The sequence below is a fragment of the Paralichthys olivaceus genome, chromosome 7, assembly GCF_024713975.1.
Source record: "Paralichthys olivaceus isolate ysfri-2021 chromosome 7, ASM2471397v2, whole genome shotgun sequence".
Taxonomy (NCBI): domain Eukaryota; kingdom Metazoa; phylum Chordata; class Actinopteri; order Pleuronectiformes; family Paralichthyidae; genus Paralichthys; species Paralichthys olivaceus.
In genome coordinates this window covers 4,582,432-4,597,662 of record NC_091099.1, presented here as the reverse complement: position 1 = coordinate 4,597,662, position 15,231 = coordinate 4,582,432, and the positions used below count along the sequence as shown (strand labels likewise).

Sequence of the window (15,231 nt, the reverse complement as noted above, 5' to 3'; positions counted from 1 at the left end):
GATGTAAATCTGTGCCGCAACCCTTGCTCTTTCTAGCATTATACCGATCCACAGTTTCATTAATTACCCGACAATCATAAGTCCAAAGAAAGGTTGTTACACCTCCTCATTGACAACACTGACTACCTGTTTCACCTCTTATCAAAGCCTCGAACACACTCACACCACTAACACCTTCATGCTCGTATAAATACCAGGTGGCCATCGTCTCTCTTGGCCTGGCTCCTGGACATCGCTCCTCACTCTCTCATTAAGTTTCACATCTGTGAGTGCGGACAGTTCTGTCTGGTCGCCATATCTCCGTGGCACTTCATTAAGCCTATATTAGCAGGCGCCTGGGCACCGTTCACGGAGACACTCACACACTCACACGGACAGATGGACGGGTGGTCAGATGAGCACAAAGCGTTTACTCTTTTGTCCTTCTCCTTACTGGTGTTCGTCCCGTGTTCCGTTGTTCAATTTACAGCCAATTTGCATGATTTTTCGAGAACTAAACAAGGGTAGTCTACAACAGGAATGGGGGGGGAAAGACACCTAATCAGAAAACCAGAGGTCGAACGCTAGCGTGAGAATGACACTAATCCAAATTGGCTATTTGACTGGGAGATAATTTGTCTTGTAATGTATGGTGGTTATCGCTGAGGAGTGGACATCATTAGCAGAAGATGTCAGATGCCGGTCACTGGACGGGCTGATTGGCAAAGCTTCGACCTACAGGGTTTCCTTTCAGTGTCATATCCTGCCACACCGGATACATCAATACGTCGGAACTCCAGGATTCCTCTTAAAGTTTTGACTAAGATGGTTGTAAGCAAAATAAAAATAAATAAATAAAAATCAGGCGCCAAGGAACTGCAGTGGGTTCCTTTATTAGAATTAAAAACACAAGCACAATTTTGTTCACCCTGGACTTTAATTTTCATGTTGCTGGGTTTGAAAAACATGCCATGTGATTTATTACTGGTAATTATGTTGTAATTTGCAGGTGCAGATGGTGCGTTGTAATAGAAGCGATGCAAGAGAGGAGGACTGCCTCGTGGACAAATGAGGGGAAAGCACTCACCGGTGCTCACATATGTGTCGTCCCAGATTCAGAGGATGAGAACGGCTTTAGCATAGTTCCATCAGCTTACTATTGATTCTTTAAATTACAGCTCTGGATCTGAATGGCTGAACGGACGAGCAAACAAAAGAGTGGCAACATCAATAGTTTCATCAGCGTGGCTGCAATATCCAGTGATAGAGAACAGAGGATCAGAGACAGCCGAGGCAACAACAAAGATGCAAAGAGGTTAGATTCATGTCACACCTGTCACAGAGCGACTGAACAGAGAAACCAACCCAAAATCTCAGAGGAGAAAATATTGGATCACGGCGTCTGTCATCTCTTACTCTCCACTTATTGCATCTTGCACTTTCTCTCTCTTGCACACAGAAGGAAAACACAGACATTGCTGTCACCTCCCCAAGGCAACTGAGTGAATGGTCTCTTGATACCAAGATCTGAGGATCAAAGTCAACAGGGCAGTCATGTGTGTCAGCGAAAAAGAAAACGTGGGTGACTATGCTAACATGGGAGCTACAGTGCACGCACGAGCTGCTGGATGGATAGAAAAACAAAAGAGAGGCCGATGAAGGATGACTGAAGAGGGAGGGAGGCAAGAGGGATGAAGCATAAGCCATGTAATTCTCTGCAATGGAGAAGAGTAAAAGAGAAACGCGGCGACAGAAAGAGAGCACACAGTGGCAGTGCCAGCTCGGCCCCCTGAGTGTTGCAACCTCTTTTGTTCTTAATTAAAACAACACAGGGGGAAAAATGCCTTTTTGGCAGAACCATGCACCAAACAGCCTATAGAGAGAGTCAAATGATGAGATGTATGTCAACGAGGAGGTAATGAGATGAGCAAAAAACATGTGTCAATCGAGGAAATACAAAACTGTTCTCATTCTTAAATATTTTTGGGGCATTTTCGCTTTAATGACAAGACGTTGCAAGTGGACCCAAACTCGCAGCTCAACTGCAGGAGGACTCCAGCCGATATGTCGGGAGCCCACACAATAAGAAACTATCACCTGTACGTCACGATCACACGTCAGTAGCCAGTCTTTTACGATTCACATCATTTTATTGAGTTAATTCCAGAAATATAAGAAGTTAATTTGTTGGGATATATAAGAAATATAGTCACAGATTACAATTTGCTTGTTTTAACAACATGTATTTCTATATATAAGAATCAGATCATAGAAAAATATTTCTTTTTACATCTGCCAAGGATGTTGTGTTTTCATCAGGGTTTGATAGTTAGCAGGATTACACAAAAACTACAAACAGATTTTTTCATGGAAATTTGTGGATGGTTGGGGGATGTCCCAAAAAGGAAAATGTGGAAAATCAGACATTTCAGACATTTTCCGGATACTGATATTTATAAATGTGCAATTTGGTGCTGATCCAAATAAAAATCTCAGGATCTAGTGAATTTCAATGTGGTTTCATAAGGGGACTGTTGGGCCTTGGCAGAGGTACGCAGTCAAAATGTTCACAGATTAATTCAACCAGACATTCTCATCTTTTCCTTTAATAATCAAACTCTGACTGGCAGAACTTTCAATGAGATTCACTCACTTATTTTTCTCATTTGGTGTAACAGTGCAACAGAAGATGATTAATTTAGCTTTTTCTGCGACAGAAACTTTATCTTCTCCAAATGTTACTTTCAATTGTATCTCATTAAATTAATTCTAACTTCTGCAAAAGAATAAAACTATTATAGAAAATCTTATCAGAGGAATGCATGCAGTGAGTCGTGCTAGATGAATAGATAAGAGAACATATGTGTGAGGGAGAAGTATGGATGGGGTAATGGCTTCAGAGAACGTGGGTCCAACTGTCAGTGAGCAGACGGGGGAGGAGACGGCACAGCTTGGCCACTGGCTCACGGACAAAACCAGTCAGCTCGTCATCCATTCATACTTGTGACATGTGGACACATTAACGCATGATGCACACACACTGTACACACACACACAGCACTGATCACGGCAAGCCATGAGCCGCCTCCATTCATCCATATGTCGGTCAGAGAGCCAGTAGGGCAGAATCGCTTTCCTGCCAGGAGCAGAGGGGAAGCCAAGCTGGTGTGTACCCCCTGCATGTGTGTATGCATCTGTGTGTATACGTGTTAGCACATGCATGTTAATGATAAGGCTCTTTCTTGGCTGTACATGTCAGTCTTTGCAGCCATAAGGGTGGGACATTAGTTTCAAGGGCAAACGCACACAGACACACACATGCAGTTTGCTTGTTACACTCTAGGAGGACATCAGTCAAGATAGCATTAACATGTGGGCCTTGAAAAACCTGCTTATCCAGAATTGGTTTAGAAATTGACAGAGACAGACTTGAGGCCATGGATTGAACAGGATTTTGTGAGAGGAGTGAATGCATGTTAGGTGGTTGTGTTCCTTACGAAACACACAAATGCATGTGCCCATGTGCAAAGACACACGGAGACAGTCTCTGCATGTGTCTCTGATAATCACTGTATCAGTCATCTTTTGTGAAGAGGAGGTAATTTCCCTATACACGGGGGAGTCTGATCAATGCCAGAGACATGTAAATCGATCAGGACATAGTCTCTGCTAGCTCACTAGTTCTTATCCTTTATCCATCTCCCTCCCTTTCAAATCTCCCTCATTACCCCCTTCCCACTAAAGACCGATTCTGGTACTCCTACTCCTCCTTCTCCTCTTCTTCTTCTCCTCTCCCTCATTTATTCTCTCTTTCTCGCATTTTATCTCTCTAATCGTGTCTATGATGTGTGCCGGTGCTGCTGACACATCCATCAGGATGCCACTTAGACCAGAGGCAGGTCACATCATTTCACACTAACTGACATGTCCCTGCATGACCTTGGTCGTAATAGAGTCTAATGGCACTCCGCACCCAGAGGTCAAAGGGTACAATCATGCACCTCTTCAAACCTCCTGCACGGACTGATAGGTGGGATGGAGTGGGACGGGCTGAGGGAGAATCTGCGGGATGAGCGATTTATCAGCGACTGGCAGGATCCCTTTGGCCGCCATGTTTTTGTGTCTCTCATCCAAAGTGTGTTTTTTGTCAGCTTGTCCACTCCCACAAGTGAGGGACATTTCATACAAGAGGATTGGAAAGGTGACCTTGGATTGTGTGCAGATGTGAGAAGTGGATTAATGAACTGGTTTTCAGACTCGATAGAGAGAGAGCACGCACAGAACGGAGTGTCATGATTAGATCTGAAGGTCATCTATATCTGTTAAAAAAGTGTATTCTAATAACCTACACCAGCCTGTATTTGCATGTCTGATAGATGAATTTGTACAGAACAGGAAGATAAAATTGGATCCTCGCAGGAATCAGAGGCAATCTGTATTAATTGACATTTGCTACCAAACTTGAAAAAATATTCTTGCAGCCAACCTTGAATTAAAACTAAAATTAAATCTGATTTAAATTTGGTTTAATAAAATGTCTCGGTCTAGTGAGCGATCAATGATAAAACTGAGGAAGACTTTTTACTTCTTCAAAACTCAAATATTAACTAAATAATTATACATAAATGGGATGTGCATTGAGAAACACTGAAGCACAATTCAGCATATGTTCAAAGTGCAAATACATTAGTAGAAAAGCGAGATAACAAGATTATTGACATGGACAAAAAGAAATGAAAAGTAACCTGATAATAAAATACAACAGAAGTTAAGTGAAAACTACTTAAACAAAGTAATGAGTGAATAATGAAAACTACTTAGTGCAGTTATTCAGGCGAACTCTAACAATGAGCTAATTGTGATTCACTTCCTCCACTAATTATCTCCACATATAAATACATGACTTATTCATTGACACGTGAGTCAGAGGAGTCAATACTGGAGAGACAACGTGTCAGGTACCTGCTGACTACTGGTCGATTTAAAACAACTCAAATGAGCCTCAAACTTTGTAAATAAGTTCAGAATCGCTCTAATCGTGTAATCAGGGAGTTGTTTTAGCTTCCGCACTTGTTAATTAGGTCTTTACACCGAGTCTTGACACACAAAAAGGTTCAGTCTTGTGCTCTGTTGGTTGTTGCTGCATATAAATATTAATTGAGCCTAAGAATGGAAAATGCACATGCAAAGATTTATAGAGCCTGAATTACATACATGTTTGTGCTTTGTGGGCAAAAACACATGCATGTACAGACATAAAGCGAGTGAGGGTAGGAGGACGAAAGACAGAGAGAGGAAAGAGAGGAGAGAATGTGATTTAGAAATTGTGTAAGCACAACAGAGTCATTAGGAAACAACCCTCGCAGGCATGCAGATGAAAAACCTGATGAAGTTAAGTGCGTTTCTTCTGCACATCGACTGCAAAACCCAGCACGTATACAACAGGATCTGTCTGAAATCATGAGCTTCACAGAGACCAAGCTCATTCCCCTGAGTATTTACTGCATGTAACCCCAATTCACAAATGAATGTAGCCTGTGCATAATGTTTTCACATCTTGGAGTCGAGTAATGAAGACATAAATAAATATGTTTAACACAGAGGAGTGACATGGATGTAACTACGGTACTGTGAGAACACGCTCAACCAATTACAAGGTACAACTGTCTTTTCTTGAGGCAGAACAGTATTAATCATATTCACTTCCACTACTCGCAGGGAAGTGACTTTGTAATTATTGCTTTTGTTAATAAATTAAATTCTCAGGAAAAAAGTTGCTAATTACTGTGAAATGCAGAAGATTTGTCTTCACAGCAACAGAATTAATAGAATGATATCAAATGTTTTACCCAAGTTTTCTGATGAACACATTTAGTGAAATACTTTTTGAACTGTGGGATCAGTGCGTGTACACTAAAGCTGATAAATGATGCACATTCTTCTGTTGTATTATCAGGTGTGTGAGGAGTAACATCTGTGCACACAACACGTGTGTGTGTGTGTGTGTGCATGTGGATGTTTGAATGTTTGAATGCATGCAAATTTTGTGACTCTGAAACAATGGTCATGAAGCTGTCTTTCATGCTGTCATTTATGATATGCATGACTTGCACACAGATCTACAGCAAGAAAACGCACGCACACACACACGCACACACACACACGCACACACACGTCAGATAAAATAACGGTGTTCTATGAATACACATATCACAGCATTACTGTTGCCAGTGAGAGGACAGTTGTCACAAACTGTGATATACTTCATCGTCCATCAACTATAGTTCTGAAAAGCCATAGAGCCACACACACACACACACACACAGCACAGAAGGAACTTCAAACTGAACAGGATACTTTTAGTGTTTACTTTCTTTATTTTTCCAAAGCCAACTTGACTGTTTAAGTGCTGCAGGCCAATGTACAACAAAATCACTCTCAAAGACATAATGCATTAAACGTTCTGACAGGCAAGATGCTGAGACGCAGGGCACTGGAAGTTTTATGTTTTAAGTAGAAGCAGCATGATATAAGATGACAGACAAATTTGAAGGTAAAAATTGAGGCGTACATTTTCCTTCTCAAGGGAACATGACATAACTATTTAATTATCGGTCCCATCTCACGCAAGATGGATAAAAGAGGATCTCAATACCCGGTGGCTGGGAAGAAGCACACAAAATACACTTCAGTGGGGTTCACTCGTAATATGAAGAGGTAAAGAAATCCCAGTACAAAACAAAAGAAAAAAGGAAAACTGAACGGGAAATTCTGCTGATCTCCCCAGGAAAGCATCACTCCACTTACGGGGAGCAGAACTGGATTAAATGTGTCCTTTGCTCACAGAGGAACAAAAAAAAATAAATCACCAAAGCAGCAACAAATAGAAAAAAGCAAACAAAGAGTTCTCATCTCTCTGACAACACAGCGACTGGTGTCTTTGAAGAGGAGAAACAAATGCCATCGGTTTAGACGTCTGTCTGTCTCCTGTCGGGCTCAATGGGGGATCCCTGCCTTCTGCTATCCTGCATTTCATTATTTTGTCTGCACACCTTCTCTGTTTTATCTCGATAAGACATATGAGGGGTGTAATCAGTCAGGCGACACCGGTTCTTTTGAGCTTCGTCACCACAGCGAGCAGATGAGAAGGGTCTTACACGTCTCTACAGGATGTGTTAGATCTCAAACTACCACTCAGACACTGTGTGGAACTCAATGCTCGGTGCATGCATTGTGAAAGGCAACGTGAGCGGAGGTTTCTTAAAAAAACACCTTGTGTCCTGTAGGTTAAATCTATTCCTGCATTTCCATTTCACCTGAGCCCCTTTGCCACTCAATAAAGACTGGAGGAAAAAAGGGGACATACATTGATTTAAGAGTGGCGATTGGAAACCAAATAAGGATGTGGAAAGCTGAGAGACCGTCATATTGACGGATAACAGAGAAGAAGCTCTGTGAGGCCTCAAAGGTTCAGAGAAATCCATATTATTATTTAGCTTCCAAAATAATTCTCAGAGGGAAGAAGGGACCAACACACACACACACACACACACACACACAGTGTGAGGTGTATACACCCCAATCAAGCATTGCTATTTTTCTATATTGTAATCTTTTCTTACAGTTTTTCATTTGTTTACTTGCACTATATACTTTTCACTTGCTACTAATTTCATAATACTGCAGTGACAAAACAGGAATTTATTTATCTATCTATAGAAAACTTAATGCATTTCCACACATGACGTAATTTTCATGATGTTGTTATACTTACCATATGATAATAAATCCTTTTTTGATCTTTATAACTACGGTCCTACAGGATGAAACCTCAAAATTCGATGGGGAATCATTTTCTGAACAATATAAGCTTAAAATTATTCCTCCAGCTTAATGTGTGGGTGTGTCTGTGTGTGTAGCTTTGCCAGATCTATATATGTGTATATATATATATATATATATATATATATATATATATATATATGTGTATGTATACACAGCACACTCATAGTTTTGTTCTTTAACATGACTATTCAGAGAGTCTGCTATATCTGATCCAACCCAGACAAATGAAGGACTTTTTCCAATGTCAAAAATTGAGATTGACGCAGCGTTTGAAGGCAGACATACATCAAGGGGCAGAAATAAGTGAAAGAAGAAGAAGCCGTGCGGCAGGGAAACAGAGTTGGTGGTTTTAGTCTTTCTGTTCAGTCAGCCTGTTAAGATCAAACTGTGTAGTAACCCCTGGCTTCAGGCTCGGCACCAAACAAAGCTGATGGATCAACACGCACGGGGCACAACATATGAAACCCATCTATTTTAAAGGGTTGTCTGCACACAAACGTGCACACTACAGTAAGAAAGGAACACACACACACACACACAGCAGAAAGTTAAAGAGGACGCGTGTGTGTTGGAGGCATTTCTATATCCAACCCACTCGCGGCACCGCTGAAATAGGTGAGAATGGCCAATCTATAATCATTAGGAGGGAAGAGTAGAGATGGCGGGGAAAGAAAGCTACAGTGCTGCCGCCGAGGTGTCGGGATAACAAGATTAGACCTTGTGTGATTCATCTGAGGCCATGGCATTCTGCTCCTCACCCGCCCGCCCCCACAATGTCTGTCAGTTGGTGTATACTCAATCTTTATTGCTTGCATTTCTCTGCCTCTTTAGTCCTAAATCCTTATTTTAAGATGCTCTGCATTCGAAGTTTGGATAAGTGTCATGCAAAACAAGGATTAGCCTCATGTTGCAGACCGTCCAGGTTACACACATCACACAGTCACATTGATCCAGAGAGGGGGCAAAATATCGTGGACAGGAAATCAGAAATTCAGATAGTAATGATCTTGTTATTTTGCACGGGACAACAGTTCTGATCATTATCTTTGCTCTCAAATTTTACGGCCATCTTGTCTATAACCCAACTGTGGCACTACCTCTCTGTTCTCCTGTCTTGTGATGCTGTGTCCTTATCTCGTGATCTTATGATTGACATCAGGTAACCTCACTGCACTGAAACACCCGTGAAAATCCAGCAGTGTGCGATGCAGAGACATCTACTTTATAAGACGTGTGCTCAGAGTATCCTCACTTCATGTTAACCATCCTTCCCCTTCCTACCCCTTCATCCTCCTCTCCCTCTCTCCCTCTCTTCCTCTCTCTCTCCGGGCTCGGGGACAGTAGAGTGACTTTGAAGTTGTGCTGCTTCAGGAGGAGAGCGAGTGGCTCTGGCTAATTAGTCGTCCTTATCCCAACAGCAGCAGCCGCCACCAGCTCGCTGGCTCAGAGGGAGAAGCGGAGCAGGCATCTTCAGCAACTACCAACTGCTGCATGCTAAAGATACCCCTCTCCTTCTGCTAGTTGTGGGCGCTGGCGGCCAGCAACAATTCAACACACCCCGAGACTAAACTGCGGATTAGAAAAGTTGCTCCACTCAGCATAATGATAGGTAATGTGGTATGAAATTTGGTACAGTGTATTGTCTGCTCTCGGGGGAAGCTTGTCAGACCATCCTGCAAAAGCAAGGTTCAGCTCGGCGTCTCTTCTCTCCACCGCGTTGCTACCACGAGTGTCAAGTAATGCTCGGAGGGATTGCAATAATAGACTCATGCTTTTTTAATGCATAGTGTGATTGTGCAAAGCTCTCTCTACTCGCAGTGGAAATATAGTGTTTGTTTAACCAAGGCAATCAAATCAACATCACACAAAGTCACTAGATCAACAAACCAAACAACAAATGTGTGTCTATTAAGTTATTGTTGAAAAAACATTTAAATTTGAAGTAATGAACCGAACAAATTTAGTTTTTATGATCACGACTGAATCTGAGACATTGTTACCTCGAGCTGAGATGTTGTATTTTCAGTATATCCGTCCGTCTGTCAGCAGGAAACTTAAAACCTTTACTGAGGTGAATATTTGTGAAGGGGATGGATGGATGGAGATGGGACATGACCGAGAGGAGAACCCATTACATACTGAATCAGAAGCAGATAAACTGGCAGATTGGGGATCACTTTCTTTAACATGGTGAGATAGTGCGCTATCCTTGGCCAAGTTATCCAAATGTCCTTCCAGTTATCTTTCAAATCAGTTTCTCCACCAGATTAGAATTTCTAAATCATTTCTGGCTGGTGGAGCAAGTTTTTTTTCTCAGAATCGCAATCAGACCAACAAATACACGTTGTTGTCGCGCCGTTGTGACGAGAGCATTGTAGAAGATCCAGTATCTCTGCCAGACAGATGTTCTGTGGCCACGATGACCTTTCATCAAATCTCCACATCATCAATCATTTAAATTTCCCACTTCTTAAATCTTAACATGACTATTTGGAAATACCATATGGTGTGGATGCCATATTAATAGCTTAAGAAAAATCCCTCTCCTGATAAGAAATGTTCGAGGGGACGTGTTGTACCTGCGACGGCATCTGTTGTATCTCGTCTCAGCGGGGCCTCTAACAGCATGACCACCTCCCTCTCTCTCTCTCTCTCCTGAGCTGTGCTCTGTTTCACCCTTCTACCCTCACAAGCCCAAATTCAAAAGAGCTTCGCTGGCATCAGGTTTCGAAAACCTAGTTTATATATTGAAAGCTGTACAAAAATATATTAACCATGACAGATTATTGGCAATGACGATACAATCATGTTCAAATATCAACCATAACATCAAGTATAAATAATAAAAAGAAAATGTTTACATGTGTAATGACTCCGAAACATCAAATACAAAGCATGTTTCTTTTAGTCGACAACACACTGACTGTTATCCCCACATGGATAAGGCTGTTTCGGGAAGTTGGATAAACTCTGGATATAAATTGTTTATTTTTTCCCCAAAGAAAACCTCCCTGGAATCCATATAACTCACAGCATAGTAGAAACTATGATTCTGTCTCTTTATGATTTTGACATTGCACAGACTATATGAGCACAGCCTGGCCTCCCTTGGTAGCCTGTCTTGCCTGTTCCGCTGATTTCTGCTGCCAGGCTGTCTCCACTGCAGCGTCAACATTTTAGTTCAGTTTTCCATCGGTCACAGTGGTCAGGTACTCTGCCACCATGTAGCCTCTGTCTCTCTCAACTCTACGGCCCCAGTGCCACAGGGACATGGCAGCGGGAGAGGGAGAAGGGTCTGGCTGAGTTTCAGAAACATTAACGACTCCCTCGGGACACACATGCTCACGCTCTCACACACACACACACACACACACACACACACACACACACACACACACACACACACACACACACACACACACACACACACACACACACACACACAGCGTCGGGTCTGGGCTTTACTTTGTATTGGATCGCAAAAGTCCTTCTGCTGACACACTGTCACATGTGCACGTATTGTGTATTCTCTCGCTGTCTGTTTCTCTCTCATCATCTGCAACATGACAGGCAGCCACTTCCCACCGATAGAGCCTCTTATTACTATTCAGTTAACTCCGCTGTTAGATTTTCTGCTTAGATGTGAAAAGAAAAAAAACACTCTGGGCTCTGCTCTTTAAAGTCATAAGGACTTTTTCCCTGGTTCCACACTGACACGAAGTTCACAGACAAATTCATTATCCGAGACAATTCAATGTCTTTCTGGTTTACGGTGTCAGAGCCCGTGGGCCTGTGGACTGAAGAGTTCAACATTAGTTTTCTAAAGTTCAACACACAGTGAGTGGAGACAATTAATTCAACCCGTCTCCTCATCTCCGCAGACCCTCTGACTCACAAGGCCGGGCAGGGGAAGGACAGACGTCGAGGGATGACGTGTGTCATGGAGGATGACTTTGTGCACATACATATGAATGTGTGTCTGTGTGACACATGTAGATGCATTCTTTTCAACTTTTGTGAGCGTGCGCATATGTGTGCACGTATGCACAAACGTGTGCCGTCAGTGGTGCTGCGCACACACGCACACACAAACACACACCTGTCCAGGAGAGTCAGATTCTCCCCTAATGGCACCATTGGGACCCAAGACATTAGCATATTAAAAGGTGACATTTCACAGTGTGAGCCTGCACTCTGCAGCAGAGTGCAGCCCGATCACCCTGACAGTCTGACAGCCACACAGGCAGCTCCGAGACCAGACACGCAAGACTGTGCCGTGCAACACAGAGGGAATACGGAAAAGTGACTGCTGGATTTGAGTCAGACAAAAGTCCAGCCGAAGTAGGAGTCCTGCGAATAGGGGAGCGGATTTGTAATCTGATGCTTGACACCGGTACTGGTGTGTTCCAGAACCAGAGGGAACTTTACAAGTGACCTCACCAACAGTTCACCGTTTATCCAGTAGGTACACTGGTACAGAGGCTTTGAGTTTTAATAGAAACAACAGACTGCTTTGTGTCAGAGGGCAGTGAACAAATCAATACACACACACACACACAAAAATGCCGATGCAAAGACAACACTGCATGTTTCCACTATCCTGCATTAATTAGATCCCCAACACCTGAATTTTCCGGTTGTTGATATGAGGCTGACAAATAATCTCTGTGAACAGATTCTCCATGTGAATTTGCAGGATCTGTCAGAGAGGGATATGGGGGCTGGAAGCCTTCTGAGCAAAAGAGGCAAAACATATTGACCATAATGCATCGGGTGACGACTTATAAATGTATCTGCATTAATGTACATATATTAGTTATTAGCCAAAATGTCATCTGGACCTAAAACACCTACAAAAGGTTTTGCTGTTTGGGTTTCGTGTGTAGTTTTTATTGGACTTATTTGTGCATTTGATCAATTATTCAAATGATCTCATCCACTACAGAGAGAGAGAAACTCACTGGTACCGTCAAAGATTTAATTAAATGTAAAATAATGGTGACTGCTCGTGATTTTTAGCTTTCAGTCTCAAACTTACAAGACATATTTAAAACTGTCTCCGTCAGAGGAGCACAGTCGCCCCTGGCTCCTGCATAATTCATTCCTTGCCGGCACAAACGTGAACACACACCTGATGTCACGGACACGCGCACTAACACACACCAGAGTCGAGCAGTTGAGAGAAGAGTGACAACGGCTGAGTTCAGTAATTGGCTCTGAACTGCCGCTTCAGCAAAAGCCGTGGTCCTGTCAGTGGCATCAGTTGCCATCATTTTTCTCAGCAGGACAGAGACACCTGGGACATGATCCTGCTACATTCCTCTCTGCTAACACTCCACCAACTTCTGCTGCTACAGCTAATAATACTTCTGTCAGCGCAGAGGAAACGGTGATGACCTCTCTTTCCCTCATGAAAATATTTCACAGGCATGTTGGAGTGAGTAAGAAAGTGGCCGACATCTGGAGCAAGACAGCGATGAGCGAAAAAGAGTCGGCGGCACTGACACAGCAAGAAGCTGATTAATACTGACTGTTTATCAAACAGGAATACCGGAGCTCGGAGCGCTTTTCATCCAGAGTCTAATGAAGTTGCAGCAAAAGTGATGCAAAACGGAGGATTCTTCCATTTGCTGATAACCTGCGCGCTCTGAGCAAACCCATCGGCTTCCTGCTCTCCTGCTCATAAGCAAACAATTACAGCAGGCGCTCCTCTCTGCATGCAACCTGTGAAAGACAATTTTCAGGTTGTTGTCCTCTCTTTGGTTTCTTTGCATCTATTCCATCAACACAAGGGCCAATTTTTGCAGCGTGCACATTTTGAGTGGGCACTAAAAAAGAGGTGCTCAGCAGGCGTCCTGGGGTGTAATGCGGAGAAATCCTTGGATCCTTCAAAAAAAGAGGCTATGTGGGTAACTGGAAAAAATTACATAAAGGATTTTTTTTTTTCCTCCCAGAAGATTTTGAAGCGTTTTGGAGAGAGGCTTTAGTAATTGCAGCTGCTGAAACCTGCTTTATTGTTGTCTTACCCCAGGATTTCTTGGAGGCTCTGATTCCTGGCGGGGGAGCCAAACAGCTGACTCCTTCAGTTTGAAATATGAAAAAGGATGAAATCAACTGCTTCAAAGACCCACTGTCACTACCTCAGCCAGTGATTTCCCTCTTCATACGGCTAATTCGGTCCCCAGCCAGACTTCAAAAGGGTCAATGGGTTATGTGGTGTGTATGTACCACTGCACCAACAGCACACACTGCGAAATTCTGGTTAAAAAAACTATAATGGCACTCAGTAGAGCACGTACGTCTGCTAAGGCCAAACAGTCCCCTTATGTTCAATCAAGCTCCCAGATATCAATCCCCTAAATGTGCCTGATTTACTGCCTCAAGATTCGTAAAATGTATTACCTGGGAAATAACTGAAAATGTCATTAAATGCCCGATGTTCATGAAAGTGATAACAAATTCCTTGATCTGCCTCTTTGTCCTGACTTTTTTTCTTTGGCCCATTTTCCATCATTCCACCTATTTTTGTGGACATCTCTTGAATAGTTTTTGCATAATCCTACTGACAAACAAACAAAAACATAACTTCCGAGGTGAAAATCAAAATCTTTAGCAACTGCATCTTTGACACAGAAAGAACTCAGAGCTGTGAACTTACCTTCATTAGTACTGACTCGCTGAGTTTCTCCCGGTTAACAATCTTTATGGCGACTTTCTGGCATGTTACACAGTGGATTCCGAGCTTGACCAAGCCTGCAAAACAAACAGGAAACACGCACTTCATTAGGTGAAACAGGTCGAACATCGTTTAGACATCAGCGAGATGATATGTGTTTATATGACACAGAGGGAGCAGATGATATTTATGCAGTGCACAGGATGGGAGTACATTATGTCTGGACATTTTAAAAGCAACTGTCACATTAAAGTGATGTGTGAAGAAAATTAAGTCTTATTTTTTTGGCTCTAATGTGCATTGACCAGAATGATGTAGGACGCTTTGTGACCTCATGTACAGAATGCTGATAATGACTTCTGAAGTCGAGACACTTCCTTAAACAAACTGCCCTCTGGGGTTTGTTTCGGTCATAGAGGCAGTAAGTGAGTGGGCCATTTGTGATATTGACTCCCATAATGCACTAAACTGCTGTAATGCAGTCGTGTTGAGCGAGCTAAAACAGACAATAAAAAGGTAGTCGTAACAAACGGAGGCATTGCAGAGCCAGAGGTCAGCCACCGAATGGAGCTCTAGACTGACCACGGCTCAAAAACGACAGGAGCGATGCAGCTTCGCACCAAGAATATATTAGGTTGTCATATTTCAACAGCACAGCAGAAAATATTACCCTTTACTCACAGACACACACGATGAGATTGAAAGCGTTTGATACACTATGCCTGTTGGTT

The 15,231-nt window shown here is 42.6% G+C and overlaps 1 protein-coding gene across 11 annotated transcripts in view; it reads right to left on the bottom strand.

Annotated features, from left to right (window-relative positions):
• The window catches only part of brsk2a (BR serine/threonine kinase 2a), a 160,524-nt gene that overhangs the window by 53,728 nt on the left and 91,565 nt on the right, over positions 1-15,231 (bottom strand). For all 11 annotated transcript variants that reach the window (XM_069528951.1, XM_069528952.1, XM_069528955.1 and 8 more), the window contains exon 2: positions 14,483-14,577. In XM_069528951.1, the coding sequence (XP_069385052.1) occupies positions 14,483-14,577 (95 nt within the window). The remainder of the gene's footprint in view (positions 1-14,482; positions 14,578-15,231) is intronic.